This window comes from Macrotis lagotis, chromosome 2 (genome assembly GCF_037893015.1).
Source record: "Macrotis lagotis isolate mMagLag1 chromosome 2, bilby.v1.9.chrom.fasta, whole genome shotgun sequence".
NCBI lineage: Eukaryota > Metazoa > Chordata > Mammalia > Peramelemorphia > Peramelidae > Macrotis > Macrotis lagotis.
In genome coordinates this window covers 2,546,044-2,568,210 of record NC_133659.1, presented here as the reverse complement: position 1 = coordinate 2,568,210, position 22,167 = coordinate 2,546,044, and the positions used below count along the sequence as shown (strand labels likewise).

At 46.7% G+C, this 22,167-nt stretch overlaps 3 protein-coding genes and 1 non-coding gene across 6 annotated transcripts in view; all 4 read left to right on the top strand.

Annotated features, from left to right (window-relative positions):
• The first annotated feature begins 1,918 nt into the window (after positions 1 to 1,918).
• Positions 1,919 to 10,016, top strand: LOC141512313 (medium-chain specific acyl-CoA dehydrogenase, mitochondrial-like). Its single transcript, XM_074221153.1, has 6 exons — positions 1,919 to 2,161; positions 2,509 to 2,617; positions 5,200 to 5,340; positions 6,177 to 6,272; positions 7,699 to 7,947; positions 9,492 to 10,016. Exons 1-6 carry the CDS (start codon positions 2,130 to 2,132, stop codon positions 9,561 to 9,563), a joined length of 699 nt encoding a protein of 232 aa, XP_074077254.1. The 5' UTR covers positions 1,919 to 2,129; the 3' UTR covers positions 9,564 to 10,016.
• Positions 10,017 to 10,284: 268 nt separating this feature from the next.
• RABGGTB (Rab geranylgeranyltransferase subunit beta) lies at positions 10,285 to 15,233 on the top strand. Its single transcript, XM_074221152.1, has 9 exons — positions 10,285 to 10,357; positions 10,461 to 10,568; positions 11,005 to 11,202; positions 12,045 to 12,150; positions 13,057 to 13,109; positions 13,196 to 13,306; positions 13,695 to 13,820; positions 14,425 to 14,574; positions 15,019 to 15,233. The coding sequence occupies exons 1-9, from the start codon at positions 10,355 to 10,357 to the stop codon at positions 15,157 to 15,159; spliced, it is 996 nt and encodes a 331-aa protein (XP_074077253.1). The 5' UTR covers positions 10,285 to 10,354; the 3' UTR covers positions 15,160 to 15,233.
• On the top strand, positions 11,246 to 11,329 carry LOC141515747 (small nucleolar RNA SNORD45). Its single transcript, XR_012476493.1, has one exon. It is a non-coding gene; the product is annotated as a small nucleolar RNA SNORD45 (small nucleolar RNA).
• A 1,068-nt stretch (positions 15,234 to 16,301) lies between the features above and the next one.
• The window catches only part of MSH4 (mutS homolog 4), a 74,244-nt gene continuing 68,378 nt past the window's right edge, over positions 16,302 to 22,167 (top strand). For all 3 annotated transcript variants that reach the window (XM_074221147.1, XM_074221148.1, XM_074221146.1), the window contains exon 1: positions 16,302 to 17,398. In XM_074221147.1, coding sequence (XP_074077248.1) covers positions 17,179 to 17,398 — 220 coding nt within the window. In that variant the 5' untranslated portion in view covers positions 16,302 to 17,178. The remainder of the gene's footprint in view (positions 17,399 to 22,167) is intronic.

Here is a 22,167-nt window from a genome sequence, read left to right as displayed (position 1 = left end):
AGGGGGGGTGCTTTTCAAAGACCTCCAAAGTAGGAGATAAAATCCACCTGAGGAACAGGCTGAAAGAAGGCTGTTGGCCTGGAGTACAGACTATCCCAGGTGGATTAATGTGATCAGGGGGAGGGGAGACTGCAACTGTGACTTATCCTAGAAGCTCAGGGAGGACGTAGGAGAGGAAAGAGATGGCCTGACTGACCGTAGAGGTTACGGAGCAAGGAGAGCATAGGACTTCAAGGCTGGGAGCACTTGGGACAGAAAGGAAATGGGGAGAGAGATTGGGCTCAAGGGAGAGGTTCAAGTTCTGTTCTGGACATGCCCAGGGGTGGCCCAGAACCTAAGTCTGATCACTGGACCCCAGGAGTTGTGGAGATTGCTGATGGAGGGGCAGGAATAAGCGAACCAGAAGAAAGTGCGTCCTAAAAGGTCAGAGCAGTCATGTGACTAAAAGAGGACAAGCACAGGTCTCCCACGGTGGATGGAGAGCCCTCCAAAGGGGGGGGGGTGCTCACAGAGATCTCCCTCAATGGTCGTGCCCATTCCCAGGCCTACCACCAGGGCACCCCTGGGTCTGTCTACCTGCAACTCTTGAATAGGTATGATGTGGACTCTGAATCTCTCACAGTTTGCATTTCTCTCATTTCCCTATGAAACCACAGAACTCGATTGTGCAGCTGCTTCCCAGCTAACTCAGATTTTTAAAAAAGAAGTGACCAGAAGAGGGAAACGAGGCCAGGAAAGCGGGGACAAATGGGGAGAGTGACCTGTGTTCTGAAATGGGAGCCAGAAATGCCAGGAGAAAGATCTGAGGCTGGCAGGGGGGGGAAAGGGGCCAGAGGAGGAACAGCCTCTGCCCAGGTGGGTGAGATGATGATGATGGGGAATGAAAACCAAGAAGAGGCAGAGGCGCTATAGCACTATTTTCCTCCAAGGAGAAATGTCAAGCAGAAATGATCAGTGGGGAGTTAATGGCTCAAGAGAGCAAAGCAACAGGAGAAAAGCCAACTTTTCTTCATGATCTGACCTTAGCTCACCCACTATTATTGGAAAAAGTGACTAATATAAGGAACTGTGGCTGCCAGGAATGTTAAAAGAATAAGGGAAATGGGAGCAGCCTCACAGGGTGGAGGAAGGACAAATGTCTTAGTTTTTGAAAAGCCATGGACCAGAACAATGGTAAAACATAGTTTCAAAAGAAACTTGGTCATCTCATCTTGCAGGGCCTGGGAGCATTTCCAAAAGTACAAGGAAAGTCATTTCAGCTTTTATTTGGTCTGTTGAGGTCCCTCCCTACTCTCTGGACTTTGTTCTCAGGAATGCCAGAAGACCCTAAGGAACATGAGAGGGCAGAGGACCCAAGGGAAGGGACCCTCACTCCACAGAGGGTGACTGATTTGCAGGGCTACAATAGCCCCCTCCTATGAGGAGCCTGAATCTGAGTAACTCAAATGGATTTGGGGTCCCCTGGCCGCAGGCCCTTTTCTTACCTCCAGACACACTACATAACCATGTTGATGAAAAAATAGAGTCTGCTAGGAAGAGGCCTCTCTGGGCTACAATGGTGGAAATGAAGACACACCCACATTTGTCTGCAAAATAAGTAAGGGGCTTGGATTAGACTTAATATTGCTGCCATCAGATGAGTCCACCCTAGAGATGGGTAGCCCTAGAACCTTCCTGTCCATAAAAATGAATATCCCCCTAAAATAAGGAGAAAGCTTCATGTTTTGATAAGCTTCCACACAATCTTCTTTAGGGTCTGGGCAGTTTCCAGTTTGCCTTGTTAGACCCATTGGGAAATAAATGCCCACCAACTCTTAGTTTTTAATGTGGCTTCCTATTAATCTAAATAGCTTTGATTGATCGTTTCTTTTAGCATTTGCATTTATTTCAGCAATTAGGGTTTTTTAGGCCCATCTGAGATACTCATTTAGACTAGCAGGGTATGTGTCTCTAGACAGCACTTGTTGGAGTATTCTGGATTGTCATGTTTCCCAATTAACGGGGCCTTCTTTGATGGGTTTGTTTTCTAGGCTTACTGTGTAACCGAACCTGGAGCAGGCTCTGATGTGGCTGGTTTACAGACCAGAGCAGAGAAGAAAGGCAATGATTATGTTATCAATGGTCAAAAGATGTGGATAACCAACGGTGGAAAAGCCAACTGGTGGGTTCAGGGAAATGGTCAACTTCCTTGGCCTCCCCTTTATCATGAACTTGAACTAGGTCCAGGAAAGGCGGCCACTTCATCCCTGAAGCCATGCCGAGGCAAAGAAGCCAAGGTTGGCTTTTGTTTCTGTGGGAAAAGTGTTTATTAGATACCAGGCTGGTTCCTGGGGTTTGCATCGTGGGGGAAACATGTTCACCCTTGTTCATGTTCATACGCTCACACTCCACCTCCCACAAGACCCAAGCTGTAGACGATGTCCAGTGTTGTCCTCTGAGCCCTATTCTAGTTGGCCGGTGGGAGCAGCTGCCCCCACAACTGGCACATCCTCCCCATCCATTTTGTAGGTATTTCCTTTTGGCTCGCACCAACTCTGACCCCAAGGCTCCAGCCAGTAAAGCCTTCACTGGATTTATTGTTGAGGCCGACACCCCTGGAGTGCAGATTGGAAGAAAGGTAAGATGTGTCCGTCCATCTCTAGTTAATGGTACATGTGGTTTGGATGTTCATTAAGAATGAATGAGGCCTCTCTCTCTCTCTCTTCTGGATTTTCTTTTAATGAACACAAGTCCTGTCCAGTGGCACACAGCTTCCCTAGGTACACTTGTACCCCCAGAGCACATGACCCATCTGTGGACCCAGACCTTGACCTGCAGGCCTTCAGAGCCTCCACAGCTCTTGCCACATCTTCCAGTAATCTTTAAAGCAGCCACGTGGGGCACTTTCCTTGTTTGTCTCTTCCTTCAAGGTTTGCCAGAGATTAGTGCAAAGTTTGGCTGCTTCCCTTCCTCTAGTTCCCTGGACTGCCTTCCTTGCTCCAGGCCCAAGTCTTTGCTGGGCGGTCTTTCAGCCCCTTTTAGTGTCCAAAAGGCCCAGCCCAACAGGTCACCTGAAATTGAATAGATCTGAATTCTCTGACATCTTTAATGGAATTTGAGTCTCTTAAAAGAGAAGCTTTTTTGCCCAGGGAGTGGCTCTAGGCCACCAAAGCCTGGTGTGCTCAATAGAGAATCCAGTCCATTTTCCCCTGGGTTTTCAGCTCTGGGACCTGTTCTTGTGACATCACCCTGTGAAGGCCCCCTCCAGCCTCCATGGCTCGTGGGGGGAAGCTCAGACTTCTGAAAGGGGTGTGAAGGGGGCAAAGAGAACTTTCTTAGAAGCATCAGGATCAGGAGCCAGCCCCTTTTCAATCCTTCTCCCAGGAAATCTCTAATTGATGAACACTCTAGGTGAGCACATTCTCCCCAGGATCCAAGCAGAGGATTGTTGACCATGGAAGCTCCCTTGGTGGAGGAGACTATTGCAGGCTGTGGAGACATGCCACAGGCTTTATTTCCTAATTTACCCTAGAAAATTGGTTGTGAAGCCTGTCAGCTTTCTTCTCCTTTTCATCAAGAATACCTTGAATCGTGGCAGCTAGGCAGCACAGTGGCTAGAAAATCAGCCCTGGAGTCAGGAGGACCTGAGTTCAAATTTGGCCTTAGCTCTATGACCTTGGGCAAGTCACTTTAGCCCAATTGCCCTAAATAAAATATTTTTAAAAGTTAAAAAAAAAAAAAGATGAATTGTTTAAAAAAAAAAGAATATCTGAATCCTGGACAAGGGAATTTATAGGAGAGGACAGCCAACTAGGTAAATAGATACCCTTTGGGTAATAACACTATCTTGGAATCATCTTCTCCACTTTGAAATCTTGAAAAGTGATCCTTGAGGACTCAAAAACGTGTCACCTCCAGTTATTATCCCACCTTAACTTATCTTGGTCCCACCCAAGGCTAGTAAAGCCACCTGACAAGAAGCACTTATTAAGGGCTTTCTTGTTAGCGGCCCCTCACCTGTTCTGGAGTGGAGCCCTGCCCTGGCCCTGACAGCTTCCATTCTGATGGGGGAGGCAGCATATCTACATGGGTACCATACAACAGGAGGATCAGAGGAAATGGCTGTGGCTGGAGTAGTCAGGAAGGACTGGTCTTGAGATCCAGTGGAGGCTTGGCAGGAGGGACAGCCACGTGCAAAAAGTTGGATATGTGGGAGGAGCAAGAGCAAGGGTCCAAATCTGGGGAAGAACAGGGGTACTCAACAGTAACGGGGAAATTCAGAAGAGGATACGTTTCCAGGGGAGGTTGAGAAGATCCACTCTGCATTTGTTGAATGTGAAATGCCAACAAGATTTTGGGTCAAAGTGGCCAATAGATTGTTGCATATAGGGTCAAGTATTTAGATGGAGGGAATCATCTAGAAAGAGATGGTTATTTAACCTATGAGAGCTGACGAGATCACCAAGTGAGGGAGCATGGAGAAAAAAGAGAAGACAGGGCTTGGGGGGCCTGGCACAGTTAGCAAGGATGATCTAGATTAAAAAGCCACCAGAGGAGGAGAGGAAAACCAAGAGGAGAAGATTGGGGGAGGAAGGATCATCGTGTCAAAGAGGGGGATCAGGAAGAGGCCATTGGTAGTCTGTCAGGTGAGTGATGAGGCCCCCATGACAGGATTTCTCGGTGGAGCAGAGCTGGTCAGGAGAAATCTGCCAGGGGAGGAAGGATCTCAAGAGGCCTTCAGACTGGGCTGTGTCCAGAAAGAAGATGGGCCTGGGGAAGAGAGGGGCCAGTGGGGGAGGCAGTCTGCTGGAGATGAGGGTATAGGTTGGCCTTAGCAGAGGCCCATGACCTGGAAGGCCAGTAACTTGCAGTCCCCCAGAACAAGGGCTGGGTGTCACACAAACCAACCTCTGGTTTCCATCTGCACTTGTATTCTTGTCATTGTTAATCCATGTGCAACTTTCCATTGACTCCTTTTCACCTGGGCCCATTATTTTAGACTCTTGTGATCCTTTTAGATTGTGGCTTTCTCTTCCAGTGTATTTACTCTTCCTCACAGATCTGCTTAGCAAGAGCCTGTCTATTTTTGAGCAAGTTTTAAGTTACTTACCTAAAGCTCTTTCCTTAGAGCTTTCTACATTTAAAAAAATGGAAATATATGCAAATGTAGTCTACAAACTTTCCTTATTAAATGTCTTTGGTTGTCACTGTCCTTTTCAGGAGATGAACATGGGCCAGCGATGCTCAGACACCAGAGGCATTGTCTTTGAAGACGTGGTTGTGCCCAAGGAGAATGTCCTCATTGAGGAAGGCACTGGCTTCAAAATCGCAATGGGTGCTTTTGATAAAACCAGACCTCCAGTGAGTAAACATGTCACTGGATTTTGTTTTTACCTTTAGCAGAGCCATGTGGGTAACAAATAAGTGGTTTGTACTACTGGAGAGGCCCAGGGAGAACCCCCTGCAAACAGGACTCCCTATCTCTATCTGTGTAGGAAGGCTTTTTAAAAAGCCTTTTAAAATAGGATTTTTTCCCAAGTTACATACCAAGACAAATTTTAGCATTCATTTTTACAATTTTTAGGTTCCAAATTTTCTCCCTCCCCTCTTCCTAAAATATGTACAGTTATGTTAAACATATTTCCATTTTAGTCTTAGTTGTGAAAGAAGAAACAGATTAAAAGGAAAAAAGCCTCAAAAAAATAAAATGAGAAAAGTGCTTCACTCCTCATTCAGAGTTCATCAGTTCTTTATCTGGATACGGATGGCATTCTTCTTTGTCAATCCTTTGTACTTGTCTTGGATCATTGAGAAGAGCTGGGCCGTTCAGGGTTGATCATCACAGTGTTGTTGATAGTCTGTACTGTGTTTTCCTGGTTCTGCTCAATTTCACATCAGTTCATACAAGTCTTTCTAGGTTTTTCTGAAATTTGCCTTTTTCTTATTGCAAAATAGTATTTCTTGACATTCCTATCCCATAACTTGTTCAGCTATTCCCCAATTGATGGGCATCCCCTCACTTGCCCATATTTTGCTATGACCAAAAGAGTGAATATAAAGATTTTTGCCCATGCAGGTCCTTTTTTCCTTTCTTATGATCTCTATGAGAATACAGATCTGGTGGTGATGTTGCATCAAAGAATATTGAGCAGCTTTTACAAATTACAACTTTCTTTGATATTCTCTCACACCCACAGGTCGCTGCTGGTGCTGTTGGGCTTGCGCAGAGAGCTTTGGATGAAGCTAGCAAGTACGCCTTGGAGAGGAAGACCTTTGGAAGGCCCCTTGTGCAGGTATGATCACCTTAGAAATCATAGTCTCCTCTCCCTTGGAGGGGAAGAGTGGCTCAGGGATCTATCCTGGGCTTCTGGAGATTGGGGTCGAGCTGGGCCTCAGCCTCCCCAAGAAGAGCTGTTGTTAAAGCATTCCCTAGGCTTTCTTCACCTTCTCAGAGAGGTCTTTAGGCTTGGGTCAGACAGGATGTGCCGCTGACTGACCACAGGCCCCACGTCAAGGGCTGCTCTAAGGAAGACAAAGCCTCAGTAATGGAATGAACTGCAAAGAGTTATTAAAAGATGAGATGCCTTATATTGAAATGGGTTTCCTTTTGAATTTCTTCTACTTTTTTATTTGCACTTAATTCTCTTTCTAGACAGGAACTTATGTTCCTGGGGAAGTGGGTCTGTCATTCACTGCCTTTTTCTAGAATTCTCTCTGAGATGAAACTGTCAGACCCACTCCCTGGTAGAGGCCAGCCAGGGGGTTGAGTTTTACTATAACAGGCCTCTCTTTTTCTTGATACTCATCTGTAGTTTTAGAAAGGCAGCATTAATCACCATTGACCAGAACTCATAATACAAATTGTGGCTAAAATAGATAAACCATGATACTCCACAGATCTTATATCAAGGTCAATATTGGGAGGGGGATTTACACAAAGGGATGATCCATGTCTTCCCTCAAGCTCAGCTTTGCAAGTGCATGAGCATCTGCTAGGGGCTGGGAGCAGGAAGACAAGTGGCAACCAAGGCTATAGCCCCATGGGGAGGGTCAGCCACTTGGAATTGGTTGTCATCCTTCTTTGACCCTATCTGTGGACAAATAACAAATTGTGGCTCATGCAAGGAATGAATTATTTGATGGGGAGGTGGGGGGAGTACAGGGGCTGTTAAAAAAAAAGATAAAGAAGCATGCAAAGTCTCAGATGACATGAGGCACATTTGAGTGAAGCAAACCTGGGAAAATCAAATGCCCAGTGACACAAGCCTCAAAAACTAAAATGCAGCTGTAGAGACCAGCCTCAGTCCCAAAGATGAGAAAAACTCAGAACTGCATCGTCACCATGAGGAGGAGGGAGAGTTTTCTTGGTTCTGCTGATTTGCCTTTTTAAAGACTTTATTAGGAAGAATGGTAAGGAGAGAGGAGCAAGAGAGCTGAAAACAAAATACCCACAAAGAATAAAATGACTAAAAAATGAACTCAATATGTCCGTTAAAGATTGTTTATTTAGAATTTTTTTCTTGGTTATTGAATGGTGATAATTAAGTTTATCATAATTCTTAAATGTTTTATATTTTTGACAGAAATCAAATTCATGCCTTTACCAATAGATTGTAGTCAGAAAAAAAACAGCAGCAGCATGTTTTTATTCTTTTGTGATTTTTTTTTCTACTTTAGATGAATGACATGTCGTGCTCTTTTTTTCTTCATTAACCTTAGCACCAGGCAGTGTCCTTTTTGCTGGCTGAAATGGCGATGAAGGTGGAACTAGCCAGATTGAGTTACCAACGGGCAGCATGGGAAGTCGACTCGGGCCGTCGCAATACCTACTATGCTTCCATTGCCAAAGCATTTGCTGGCGACATTGCAAACCAGCTGGCTAGTGATGCTGTGCAGATTTTTGGAGGCAATGGATTTAACAGTGAATATCCAGTAGAAAAACTGATGAGAGATGCCAAAATATATCAGGTCAGTTTTTTTATAATTAGATGTTTACAAGAGCATAGCTCCCTATTTGAGAATTAAATACCTTATTTTAAATCACCTAAATGAATTAATGTTCCCAGAGTCTTTACCCCACAAACATGAGAAGAGCATGGATATGATGTCAGTCCTCTTTGGAGTCTCATCCCCCTTTCATTTGGTTCTGGTGTGACCCCAGGGGCTACTTCAATTTTTTAAATTTGTTTGCAGAATGACCACTTGGAGGAAATGGGGGATTTGCTAGGCTGTCATTAGACCAGCCTTGGCAGTGATCCATCTGCACCTAGACTAAGTTTTCTAACAGCACATGGATTATGAACAGAAAAATGGCCTAGCTGACTTTCCCTTTAGAAGTTGAATCTTAGGGGTGGCTAGGTGGCATAGTGGATAAAGCACCAGCCTTGGAGTCAGGAGTACCTGGGTTCAAATCCGGTCTCAGACACTTCATAATTACCTAGCTGTGTGGCCTTGGGCAAGCCACTTAACCCCATTTACCTTGCAAAAACCTAAAAAAAAAAAAAAACAATGAAAAAAAGAAGTTGAACCTTTACCCTAGAAAGTGGGGACTCCCCTTATACTTTCCTCACTGTGTTGGCCACTGAGGAGGCCAAAAGGACAGGCCCTGACCCCGTGGAAATGAGCTGTGCCTAAATTGTAGGCAAATTGAGGCTGTGTGAGGGACTAGTCACTGGGCGCACCGCCAGCACCCGTAGTCAGCCCCTGAGGGATTGCCCGGACAAGAGGGCAGTGTTCACTAGCCACGGATCCTCAGTTCTGGCAAATGACCTAGCAGGGCTTGATTCATCTCCTCAGAGTCCTGTGAATTGGGTCAGTGCCTACTTAGTGCAAGGGACTGAGATGCAGATCATAAATAGCCTCTGTTATTATTTGTCATCCTCTGATATCTTAGCTGAATTTTGACAAGTTGTGTGGTTGAGGCCCGTTCCTGACCCTGCTTGGGGTTTTCCTGGCAAGGATACTGGAGAGTTTGAGATTTCCTTCTCAGGCTTGTTTGATGGATGAGGAAACCGAGGCAAGTAAGGTGAAGTGAGCTGGGGCACCCTGGGCAGTACCTGAGACCAGATGTGAGCTGGGGGCACTCCAGCGCCCTTGGGGCAGTGTCTCTTCTCATATGTTGTGTTTTGTGGCATTGTGAGACTGTAGACTAAGCTCCAGTCATCTGGGCAGCCCCATCACTCGGGTCTCTAGGCACTGGCCCCCAGGCCGTATGGCCTTTGGTCCCTCTGACACCTTTCTCCTCGGCCCACCTCAGTGGCTCCAGGGTCAAAGAAAGCCCTTCCTGACCCGGGCCAGCACCTCCTGATGTCAAGAAAAGCCGTGCTGACATCCAGATGGTTTGCTTTTTGATAAGAGACAACTTCCTGCGCTCCTTTGGGGACTCCCAGGGCATCTTCCACGGTGTCTCCGAAGGAGAGGTGGCCGTGGCTGCCCAAAGGGGGGCCGGGCCCTCGTGGAGGCCGTGGGGCAGCACCGGGGCGGAGGCTAACCAAAGGCTAACTGTCTTTCAGATTTACGAAGGGACGGCCCAGATCCAGAGGCTGATCATCGCGCGGGAACACCTCAGCAAGTACTCCACTTGAGGCCAGTCCGGACCCCTCTGAGGAGCCGGGAAGTGACCCCAGAGGGGGCCTCGATTCTGTTCATAATCTGGTGAAGTGGGAAAAAAACCTGCGCTTTCTTCAACCCCCCGTAGTGCTAGATCGTGCGGGTGCCGGGAGAGATCACGGGACCGGGCCCAGGGGGCCCAGGGAGCGGACCTGGCCCAGGGGGCCCAGGGGGCCCAGCGAGCCGCGCCAGGCCTGGGCCTAGAAGAGCGCCCGGCCCAGCCTCCTCCAGGCCCGGCCGCAGCCCCCTCTCGGCACCGGTTTTCGTGGGGAACTGGAGAGGGCCCCAGACGCACCCCCTGCCTTAACCCACGGGGACTGGCCGCCCCGAGGGGGCGCGGGCCTGGAGCCAGGGCGGGAAGTGGCCCCCGTCACGGCGCCCCCTGAGCCGCCGCAAGAAATCCGCTTCAATAAATCCGCTTCACCAAAGCCTGTGGACTGCGTGGTCTTGAGTGGGCCCCGGGCAGCCCCTTGGGGAGCGCGGCCGCGTGACCGGGCCTCGGGCCTCGCGGGAAGCCCGCGGGGGGGCGGGGCGCTGGCTGACGTCACCCTCGGCCCTGCTCGCCGTCCCCTCGGGAGGGAGCCCGTCCGCGCATGCGCCGGCGCCTCCCGGGCCTTTCTGCACAGGCGGCGGCGCGGCCGGCCTCGGGGGCGGGGCGCGCGGGGGCGCGCACGCCGGCGGGGCGGGGCCGCGTGCGTGCCGACGCAGGCGCCGAGTGACCTGGGGCGCCAACGGCGCGCCTCGCCCTTTCCTTCCGGACTCCGCCATGGTGAGCGTGGGCTCCGGGGCTCCGGGCCGGGCTCCCCGGGGTGGGGGGCGGCGGGGGCCGGGGAGGGGGCCCTCCGCTCAGCCCGGCCCTTTGCCCCGCACAGGGCACGCCCGAGAAGGACGTGGTCATCAAGGCCGACGCGCCGGACACGCTGCTGCTGGACAAGCACGCGGCCTACATCGCGGCCTACGGGGCCAAGAAGGACGACTACGTGCGTGGGGCCGGGGCCGGGGTCCGTGATGCGCGGCGTGGGCTAGCCGAAGCCCGGGGGGTGGCGCCGCCAGCACCAGGCGTGCTTGTTCCGCCCCCCCAGCGGGCATCAGGGCCAGGGGCAGGGGCAGCGTGGCATAGCCCGGGCAGGGGCAGGGCCAGGGGCCGCCTTGGGCCGCCCGGCCCCCTCGCTGGCCGTTAGATCGCGGCAGCCTCGCGGCCCCCTAGCCGAAGTAGTGCCCGAGAAGGCCAAAACTGGGCGTTCCGAGCTGGGGGGCTGCAGAGCGCCGGCCCTGGGGTCCCGAGCCCCCAGACACTAAGTAGTTCCCTAGCTGGGTGCCCTTGGGAAAGCCTAAACACGCACGTGTGCCTTGGGGGTGCTGTCATATCAATGTGCTGGAAAAGTGTGAAGGTAACAGGACACTTGTACGCCTTAGGAGTACTGCATGTCTGAGTACCTGAGGATGAGTGGAATCTACTGGGGCCTCACGGTGATGGATCTCATGGGACAGCTTCATCGGATGAATCGAGAGGAGATCCTCACTTTCATCAAGGCGTGCCAGCATGAGTGCGGCGGCATCAGCGCCAGCCTGGGGCACGATCCTCACCTTTTGTACACTCTTAGTGCTATTCAGGTAAATTGTGGCTGGTTTTCAGTGATAAGCTTGTTATTTTCAAGGTCAGTGATGTGATGGCATGTATTAGCTGAATCTAAAGTTGATGCATATCACTATTTTAGCTCTAGAATTACGCTGAGACCTTGAAGATTTAATTTTTCATGATAATCATTGCTAATGTCGGTTGCTTAGACCTTAATGTAGTGATACTGTGCCCTGGTAACATTATGGTTGGTTGGTGAATGACATCACTGTTTGAGGCAAAAAAGTGGAGAGAGAGGGCCAAAACGAAGACTCTTTCTGTACCTTGTTCTGCCACTGATTTGCTTTGAGTTTTTGAACTTTTTAGGGGAGGTCTATGGCCTACCTGACTGGCAAGTTCCTGGGATGCCAGTACCAAAAATTACTGATCCCAGTTCTTTTGCCCTTAAGGAGTTTACATTGTACCTATCCAGGTAGATAGGTTAACTGCAGAAAGTTCTAAGTGCTTATCTGTATAATTTAGAGAAAGAGAATGTCCTTCTGAAATAGTTTTCCCTAAAATGGGGGCACTTGGATCAGATGGTTTAAACTTAATGTTACTAATATTGGATTGGATATACCTTCGTGGTATGGCCTCTGGTTTTCATTTTGTGTTCCTAGTGCTTTGTTACTAAGCAGGCACTAAATAATTACTTTAAAATTGACTGAAATTTGCTCTTTGCCACTAATTCTTAATCAAAATGGGAAAAAACACGAATTTTTTTCCTAAAATGAATTTGGAAAGTAATTTGAATTCAGGAAATTGAACTGTTTCTGGAAAATCTATTATGAAGATAGTGACATAAAATTTAGTAATTACTGCATTTTTTATTTTGCAGATTCTTACTCTTTATGATAGTCTTAATGTTATTGATGTAAATAAAGTTGTTGAATATGTACAAAGTCTACAGAAAGAAGATGGATCCTTTGCTGGAGACATCTGGGGTAATAATGCTTTTCTGTCAGTTTAGCTGTAATACCCACAAGTGCCCTGTCAAAATAGGCCTTAAGTGCAAGGAAAGAGTATTCCCTGCCAGGTTGCTTTTTTTTAACTCATTTGTAGGAGCTGACCTGGCAAGTTAATGTGTCCTATGGGACTTAAAAAGAAATTAAACTTTTTAAGTTTGCCATTTTTTCAGGTCCCACTAAGCAGCTGGTCTGCTTGGAGATATGTCTGTCTGCTGGAAGTTCCAGCATGCACTGTAGTAATTATATTTCAGCAGACCTGAGCACTGGATCAGAGGGGGCAAGTCTAAGATGATAAGGTAGGTAAATCTCCCCTGATATTTGGTGGCTTTGTAAAGTTTTTTGGTATTTTCTGTTTTTTTAAAGACTCTGTACTGGAAAGAAGGGATTAGAAATAACAAAACTTTACAAACTTGCTGAATATTTGAGTGAAAAAGAAAGGGAAAGGACAGTATTTTACCTTACAATGTAAAAAAAAATCCTTTACAGTTCAGTATCATCACCTCATTGACACAGTGCAAGCTGTGCTGTCCAGGAAAAGGATTAACTGGAAACCAGCTGCTTGATTGGGATGTGAAAATTGAGTTTTTAAAGGGGAGCAAGTTATTCCTTCCTCTCTGTGCCCCCCCCCCCCCACATTTTTGTATTTAGTCTAGTCTAGAATTGCTCTTTTATGGTTAGCTCTGACCTTGGGGGTAGTGAGAGCCTTCTTCCCCTCCTAACCTCCTAGCATCCAGAGTGAGGTTGCAGGGTCAGAAGCCCAGGTTTCACTTTGGCTCTAACTGGAGGAATGGTGTGGCTTTGGAAATGTGGAAAGAAGCAAATCTTGTTGCACAAGTACTTACTAATGGGCTGCTTGTATACTCTGGTGTCTTCTTTCCTCAGGAGAGATAGATACAAGATTTTCCTTCTGTGCTGTGGCCACATTAGCTCTTTTGGTAAGTTCTAATTACTGTTTTGAAGTAATGAAATTAAACATTTCTTGTGTGTTTGGAATTTCATTGAAAAACATTTTGTCTTGTAGGGGAAGCTAGATGCCATCAATATTGACAAGGCAATAGAATTTGTTTTATCCTGCATGAACTTTGATGGAGGATTTGGGTGCAGGCCAGGCTCTGAGTCCCATGCTGGGCAGGTATGTCATCAGACTTTTACCCTAATGCTGAAATGTTAAGGCAGTATTTGAATGTTGACCTCGTGCACCAAGTTTCATGAGGTGTGCTGTTCAATTTATATACTGTTAGCTAGCTGCATATTATCTTTTTCTGAAGTTGGCTAACATTCTCCATTCCTAGAAACCCAGAAGCATTGTCACACTACCACCTTATTTATCCGCTGAAAATTGTCATCTTTGAATTCCAGTGGTTTTGTAGTCAGTCCTACACTAAACATTCCTATCCTGTGTGTTACTAATTCAAAATACATTGACACAAGGGAAGAAAGATCCTTAATATAGCAATAATCCTATAATGTGGAAGTCGAGATAAAGTTTATATACATGAACTTTATGTCTGTAATTTTAGATCTATTGTTGCACAGGATTTCTGGCCATTACCAGCCAGTTGCATCAAGTCAATTCTGATCTGCTTGGTTGGTGGCTTTGTGAACGCCAGTTGCCATCTGGTGGACTCAATGGACGACCAGAGAAGGTAATATAATGAGGATCCCAAGGCCCATTCCCTTTGATCTTCTTTTTAGTGTTATCTGTCACTGGAATTCAGAAATGAAGACATCTTAATACTTTTAGAACATAAATTTCATTTTTCAAAAATGTAATTATTATGTCCCATGAAAGGGATATTGTTTTAAATCTAAGGTAGAGCCTAGACAGTGAAGTTATGAGCCCAGCTAGATAACAGATTTGAATCCCTTCCTTCTAGGCCCTTGACTGCTATTTAAAACACAGTATTTCTTCTCACCTCCCATGGAATTCTGTTCCAGAGAAAGTCAGTACAGTGTTTGAAATTGTTTCCATTCTCTTTGCCCCCTTGTCCTTCTTGGTTGCCTATTCTGAATATCTGGGCTGTTCTAAGCTATTCTTTTGACCTTGAATTTTGAAATTTTATCTACGCTGGAAGCTTTCATTCCTTCTAACTTAGAATTAAGGTAGCATAGAAATTTTTCCTTTTATGTTAATTTTTCATTGGCTTAGGGCAGCCTATGTTCTCATCCACAGACCAGATTTAGTTGCTGGCATGAATGGAGAGATGGAAAGTTGTCAAAGAAATAAATGTTTGTATCTCTTACCCTTAGCTACCAGATGTATGTTATTCCTGGTGGGTCTTGGCTTCCTTGAAAATAATTGGAAGACTTCACTGGATTGACCGAGAGAAACTGCGCTGTTTCATCTTGGCTTGTCAAGATGAAGAGACTGGAGGATTTGCAGACAGGCCAGGAGATATGGTAAGTTGTCACTGGTTTCTATGTCACTCTTGGAGGTTTTTATATCAAATGGTTGCTGGGCAGAAACACTGTTAAAGAAAGGTTATAAGATAAATATAAATATACATCCTTCTTCCTCAGGTGCATTACTGTTAAGAGTACCTGATGAAAACTAGCCTGCCAATTTAAAAAGAATATGAAAGAAGAGTATTTTTAACTTGTATGTTTAGGACTTTGAGCTTTTACAAGTATAAAGTTTATGTCATTAAATGGACTGGTTACCAGGGCTTGTTCAGCTGGGCTTTTTTGTAACTTAAGAACTACTCCTTTATTTCAATGTGATTATCTTACTTTGCAGCACTTTCCATTTTTGAAGGGCCCCTGCTTTTTGCAGGTTTTTGTGATTGAACTTTTGTTGTATCAGTAGAATTGTCTGGTTACTGATCTTTCTTTCTTCCCAAATAGGTAGACCCATTTCATACTTTATTTGGAATTGCTGGGCTGTCTCTGTTAGGAGATGAACAGATCAAGCCAGTCAATCCTGTCTTTTGCATGCCTGAAGAAGCACTTCGAAGGATAAATGTTCAACCAGAACTGGTGAACTAGGCGGCAGAGATCTGTATTTTTACCACCTTTACTTTTTCAAACATGATTTGAATATAGCAAAAACGAGCATTTTAGTGAATGGGTCTTATTTTGTACATTGTCAATAATTTTAATAAATTATAGTTGTATATTTATGTTCTTAAGTAGATTGTAAAAAAGGCAGCTTCTGTCTCACCTGAGATGATTGATTCACTGTAGTGATAACTAATTCTTAGCGCAATAGATTACTGGTACTTGAAGCAAGCAAAAAATGAGCAAGTGTGGAATTTTACGCATGTGATGCTCTTGATGTGTAAATAAGAGATGGCCTTTCTGTTTAATAAGCTCTTAATAAAAACCAACAAAAGGGAGAAGCCTTGCTGAGGGCTCGGTCATTAGCGTTCTTGTGCTGCACGAGCTGGGCGAGCACTGCCTTGTTGCTGTAAGTGGGCTCTGAGCTTGGCCGCTTGGGGGTGGCATGGCGGTCACCGGCGCACGCGGACTGCTGCCCCCTCTGCGAGGGGCACCCGGAGGCTGCAAGCGGGCTGGGGAGGGAGAGGGCGCCGGGCGCCCCGCGGCCTGGGGGAGGCCCGGATGTCCGGCAGGGGCCCGCCTCCCCCAGGCCTTTTCCCCAATTAGCCTCCTCGGGCTTGCTCGGGCCCTTTTCCGATTGGTGGGATTGCCGGTCCGTTCCGCTTTCCTCAGCATGTGACCCACGCTCACTTCCCCTTCCGGCCGTCCCCGCTCCCCGGGGGGGCGTGTTCTCGCTCGCGCCTGCGCCGTCCCCGCGGGCGCCTCCTGAGGCGGCGCCGGGGCCTGGGAGAGCATGTCGGGGCGCCGGGGCCCCCCGTGTGTGTGGCCGTCGGCCCCCCAGCTGCCCCCGGTGTGGGGCTCGGCCGAGCGCGGCCCTTCCCTCGGCGACGCCTCCTGGCCGGGGCCCGGGCCCGGCGCCGCGGGGTGCAGCAGCAGCAGCGGCCCCAGCCCGGCGGGCAGCGCCCCCGGGGCACACGGAGGTGGGCAGGGCCCGGGGCGGAGGAGGGCCGCGCCCGAGGAGAGGGCACGGCTGCCAGCGCTGCGGCCTGGCACCGGCGGCAGGGGCATGGTGCCGCCTTCTCGCTTTCAGAGGCAGCTGGGCCCGCGGGAGGGGTGCGGTACAAGCCGGGCCCGGGGGGCTCCAGCCGGTCAGCAGAGCCCCCCGGGGCTGTGCCCAAAGCCATTCCTTCCCTTGGACCCGGCAACGCCAGCGCTGTGTGCCAAACAGTCCAAAAGGCAGGAAAAGGCTCGCGTGGCCAAAATGTTTAGTGGCGGAGAATTGGACATTGGGGGGATCGTGGGCCAGAACTGAGTGTTGGGGGGCCTCGCCCTGCAGCGTCACCAGCGCCCGCGCCACTGCGGGGTGCAGGGAGCAGACCCCAGAGCGGGCGTCCCTGACGGGCGGCTCCTGCACAGAGATGGCAAGGCAGGCCGCGCAGGGAAAAGCACCAAGTCAGTGAATACCGGGATGTCCCTGTTAATAGGATTGTGCGTGTACAGCTTGTTCACCACGATGGGGGGCAGAGAGTGGTAGCAACATAGAGATCTCCTAAATTTGCAAATGGATCAATGTTAGAAACTGCCATTGCCCGTCATTGGAAAAATAAACCAAAATTTCTATTAAAAAGCAAAGCGTTGAGCCTGCATTCAGGAAGATCCAAGTTCAGACTCATCCGCAGACATTTCATGTGTGACCTTGAGCGAGTCACCTAGCCTCCCTCTGTTTGCCTCTGTTTCTTTAGCCTCAAAATGGGGATAATATCTACTTTCCATGGCAGGGCCATGGGATTAAGTGATTTGCTCAAGGGCACACAGGTAAATAAGTGCCCGAGGCCATATTTGAACTCGGGTCCCCCTGACTCTAGTGCTCTATCTGATGTACCACTTAGCTGTTCCTAAATTAAGATCTTTCTTAATGTATTTTGTAAATGCTAGCTCTTCTTATTTGACTATAGTATGTGATAGAATTTTTAAATTCAACTGGCACATTGATTTTAATGTAAGATTATGTTTAAAGCTGTTTATTCACATTTTTCCTATTTAGATTCATACTTTGGGGACAAAAGTTCTTTCGCAGAAAATATTAGTGTATTGAATTTCACCTCTGTTGCAAGTTCATCTTCAGCAAGAGATAGCAGTTTTGCTCAAATAATAAAGACGCCGTCGACTTTTGGCAATCCTCCCAGATCAGGTTATGGAAGTAAGACACCTCAAAAGGGACATTCAGGTAAAAGGCCTAGAATGTGATGCCATTACATTAACAAGTTGATTTTTGTTTCTATAGAATCACAAACAATAGGGGCACCTAGGTGGCATAGTGGATAAAGCACCAGCCTTGGAGTCAGGAAGTCAGGAGTACCTGGGTTCAAATCCGGTCTCAGACACTTAATAATGACCTAGTTGTGTGGCCTTGGGCAAGCCACTTAACCCCATTTGCCTTGCAAAAACCTTAAAAAAAAGCCAAACACATTTAGAATGAATGTTAACCTTGGCTGAATGCTTAATTTATAATGAAGTGTTGAAGTAGGAAATAAGACTGAAACCTTTCTTCAGAGGCTATCCTGAGAGTCATGATGCTTTCTTTAGGTACAAATAATGAGCTCCCTGTTCAGGCTCAAGCAGAAAATTCCAGCAGAAGTTAGTGGAAGCTAGTCCAGAATGGATCCTGAGGATAAGTAAACAGGTGTGGATGGAAGGAGCCTAGCCAGCCTCCATCTGCTCCTCTATGAAAGTGGGTGGAACTGGGAGATGTCTCACTGCCAAATGGGAGCCCACCATCTTGAATCTTTGAATTCAGAAACTACTCTAGGAGGGTTAAGGGGGCTTCATAAAAAATAAATGCAGCTCCCCAGTTGCAAAGTTTCCAAAGCACATATCCTTTTTTTTATTTCAGCAAGAAGGATCAGCCTTTTTCTAGTTTGTTAGTTTGAGGAAAGTGGGTTCCAATCTAGCAGACTATTCAAGGCCCTAGTTCTGTTTATACTTTGAGGACAAATTTGCAGAAGGTGAGGGCTTTTTGCTTTATGAAAAGGTAACTTCAGCTTATGATTGTCATTAAATAGCTGGCTGGTAGACTTAGGACCTCCTGGGAGAGTGGATCCTTCTGTTTGCAGATGGTAGAGATAATCAGAATTAACAACTTTGAAAGTAAAATAACATCATGGAATCTTTAAAGAGGCCCCTGCCTGCCCAAGATCCAGCTGGCAAATGGGCTTGGAAATCTCAAGTGAACAAATGAATTGAACAAACAAGTGTTCCCCACCTCCTCTGTGTGCTACACGAGGCTCTGCCTTCTAGAGTATGTCCATGTACATCCATAGACCTCATAGGGAGATCCAAGGCCCCTCAGGGGAAGGCCTAAAGTTTTTTTTTTTTTGGTTTTCATTTTATTATTCATTCACTCATTCATTCATTCATTTATTTATTTGCAAGGCAATGGGGTTAAGTGGCTTGCCCAAGGCCACACAGCTAGGTAATTATTAAGTGTCTAAGGCCAGATTTGAACTCGGGTACTCTGGACTACAGGGCCAGTGCTCTAACCACTGCACAACCTAGCCACAAACCTAAAGTCTTGAAGGGAAATTTATTCTTGTAAGTAGAGGTGAGGATGGAGAATAAGCTGGCAGGCCTGCAGAAGCTGCCACAAGTAAATAAGGTCCACCTGTATTGAAGATTACTGCCAGGTGCAGGCAGTGTGCAAACTGCAAAGGCAGTGAAAATCAGACAGACCCCTCAAACACTTTGCATTCTCATGGGGTAGAACTTTCAAGACAACTAGGCAGACGTGAGATGTGTGCCGAGGGAAAGCACCGCCCTCCCTGTGGTCTTAGAGGAAGTGAGGGAGGCCATGAAGTGGAGGTTAGAGGGTAGAGCTTTTCAGAGGTGGGGCCAAGCTGGTATTGTGTGTGAACCAAAGGAGAGCCCAGGAAGGGAGGGGCCCCAAAACTAAGCAAGTGGGAAGAGACTTGGTTATGCTACACTTTAAATTCCAATGAAAGGGGGAGTTGATATTTGATCTTGGAGGCCACAGAGTCAGTCCCTGGGACTCGTTGTGAGGGTGGCGCCTGGAGGTAGAAGGCCCTGGCCATTACTGGAGAGAGGTAAGGCTCAAGAATTACTGATTCAATAAAATATGAATGATGTCAAGGTGGAGAACTTGGGGGACTGGGGACAAAGGCATCTATTAACTACTTCCTGTATATCCAGCTTAGGGCTAAATATAGGGGATACTTACAAAGAATGGTAAAATAGGCTCAGAGAGCCACAAGCTAGAGAGGAAGCAGCTGTGATCCTGTAGACCTTACCAGAGGGAGAGGGTAGATGAACTGTTCAGGGAAGCCACTCCTGAGAGGGCTGCTCACCACTTTTGGGGTTCACCTTGGCCCCCAAAAATTGTAGCTTGTGTATCACCCACATCCAAATGAAGCCATCTCAGCATGAGGTAAACCAGGTTGAGGCCCACCCTTCAGGCTTAAACATGTTAATGAGATGGGGGGAGGTGTCTACCCCAAGCATGGGAAGTGTTATTACCCTGACTTGTCTTGCCACTAGACAATGACTCAGGAAGAGAGTGTGAGGTTGACAACTTTGTACAACCCTGCCATACTTAAATCCAATTACCATAACCCCAAGATGACATTGGCCCTTCTTGTAAAGAGAGGATAAACAATACCCCTGCCAGCAGAGGGGCAGAGAATGGCCAGCTCTAGCAACCACCGGACCTGAGCTTGCTAGGATTGCTGGACTGGGGACAGGTGACGGCCAGCAGCCTCAGAGCCAAGCCAAGGCATGAGGAATGAGCTGTATCACAGCCCTGAAGCACAAGTGGCAGACTAGCTCCTATTTACTTGTTTCTTCTACTTAAGTCCTTTCAGATGGAAGTGGAACCCCAATGTCTCTGGCTCCTTTTGCCCTCATTTTTTACTGTTTTGATGGAATTTTATTAATGCTTTCCTTAGAAAAAGGAATTTGCTTTCCATTGTCTTGTAGAGATGTTCATAGATCGACTGGGCAGGAAATGACCTTGGGCACACTTGGGTTTTCAGGTGTGTCTGCCATGAATATTAAGTACTTGCCCGTCCAATTTGGTGATTTAGAAACCATCTGGAGCGAGATTGAGCCATCATTAGATTTGATTTTTATTAACTTGTATTGGAGCCACTATATCTATGCATGTTTCACATGTGGGCATACATATGTGTATGGGGAAGGGATGGGAAGGACAAGGAGGAGGATTGCCCAGAGCAACTCTACAAATTGAAGGCAGGATGGTCTGTGCACTTTCTGGTTGAGGGAAAAAATGAGGAAAGCATTGATCACTGACCACCTCATGGTTACTTTACAAAGTTTTTCCTTCTATGAAGTATTAATCTGCCTCTTAGCAAATTCCTACTACTCTTAGTTTTGTCTTCAGAGGTTATTAGAAAAAGTCTAATTTGCTTTCCATATGACACATTTGAAATATCTGAAGAGAGCTAATCATTGTGGTCCCTCCCTTCAGGCTTCTCTCTCCTTCATGTTAAACATGCCCAGTTACTTCACCTGATCCGATTCTCATGCTGCATGAACATTAAAGCCCTTCACCAACCAGCTGGTGCTTGCCTGAGTATTCATTCTCAGGTGTATTGCCGACTTTCATTAAATGTGATTTCTATAACTCTACCTCTCTTAAGAAAGTATTAGATCAGAGGTGGCTAGGTGGCATAGTGGATAAAGCACCGGCCTTGGAGTCAGGAGTACCTGGGTTCAAATCCAGTCTCAGACACTTAATCATTACCTAGCTGTGTGGCCTTGGGCAAGCCACTTAACTCCATTTGCCTTGCAAAAAAAAAAAATAAAGTATTAGATCAAATTACCTTTTTGTTTTTGACTGGCAGAGTACACTCAACTCATAAGAAAAATACAATCTATTAAATGCTTAGATCTTTTTCAAACAAGCAATTGAATAGCAATATCTCCCTCATAAATTATAACACTGAGAGTAGCAATAATCAAGGAATTTTGAGATCTTTCCGTTTAAATGAATACTATGTTATCATCCAGATCTTCCCTTGAGAATCCTGAGGCCTAAAGAGGTTAAATAATTTGTGTAAGGTCAGGTAACCCTGGCAGATTGAAGAGTAGAACTGAAAGAATGAATTATTAAAAGAGGGGTAAGTGTAAAATTGTATTTTTGTATTTCTACAAGTGCCCTTTTCATTCCAAAAGTGATTTTGTGTCAAAACAAGAGTAAATCATAGTTTATTAGAGTTTTCCTTCCTTGTAGCTATTGATATCAAAAATTTAAAGTTTTGTTGGGAAATAAGTTAAAAGCAAAGAAAAGGTAAAGATGAATGAAGACAATAACCTGATTTATAAGAAGCAGAAAAAAAACTGATTCAAATGGAAATTGTCAAAATACTATTTCATCAAAAAAGAGATGAATTTTATTAAGGACTGTGGAATCAAGAAAAGAGAGTCCATTGCTATGTTTATCACCAGAAATCATTGAAATGTTAAAATATTTTGAGTTGTATCTGAGAAAATGTGTGATCAACATAGAATTTGTTAGAATTGTATAAGGACTTAATACTTAAGTCCTTATATGTCCCAGGATCCATATAAAATGCTAGATCCATAAAAAAGGCAGACACATAGTCCTTCCCCTCAAGGAACTTGCAGCATATTTTAATGGGAGAAATAGCCTGCCCAAGCTTGCACCTACAAACCTTTTGAATGGGAGGTTGACTCCTGGGGAAGGCAGAGGGAGCCAAGCTGAGACAGGTATTTATGGAGAGAAGCAATCTGGAGTGGGGAGCATTCCAGGTAGAGCAGGACCTGAGAGGAGAGGCCCTGTCTCTGAGACAGAGAGGAAAGTGGATGCAGACTGAAGTGGTTGGACAAGATGGTAGAGGCGATCCAAAGCTGCTGGGATTTACTGAGTAGTGACATGGTGGCCCAAGGGGTGGAAATAGTCCAAGCTGAAGGTACCAAGGGTCTGTGACAGCTGTATGAGTG

Excerpts from the sequence above, each read along its gene's own strand:
- LOC141512313 (XM_074221153.1), top strand. The coding sequence starts at position 2,130 with ATGTGGATAACCAACGGTGGAAAAGCCAACTG. Across the intron at positions 5,341-6,176 it reads TTGATAAAACCAGACCTCCA|GTCGCTGCTGGTGCTGTTGG; the intron begins GTGAGTAAACAT and ends TCACACCCACAG. Across the intron at positions 7,948-9,491 it reads GAGATGCCAAAATATATCAG|ATTTACGAAGGGACGGCCCA; the intron begins GTCAGTTTTTTT and ends ACTGTCTTTCAG.
- RABGGTB (XM_074221152.1), top strand. Across the intron at positions 12,151-13,056 it reads CTTTGCTGGAGACATCTGGG|GAGAGATAGATACAAGATTT; the intron begins GTAATAATGCTT and ends TTCTTTCCTCAG. Across the intron at positions 14,575-15,018 it reads CAGACAGGCCAGGAGATATG|GTAGACCCATTTCATACTTT; the intron begins GTAAGTTGTCAC and ends CTTCCCAAATAG.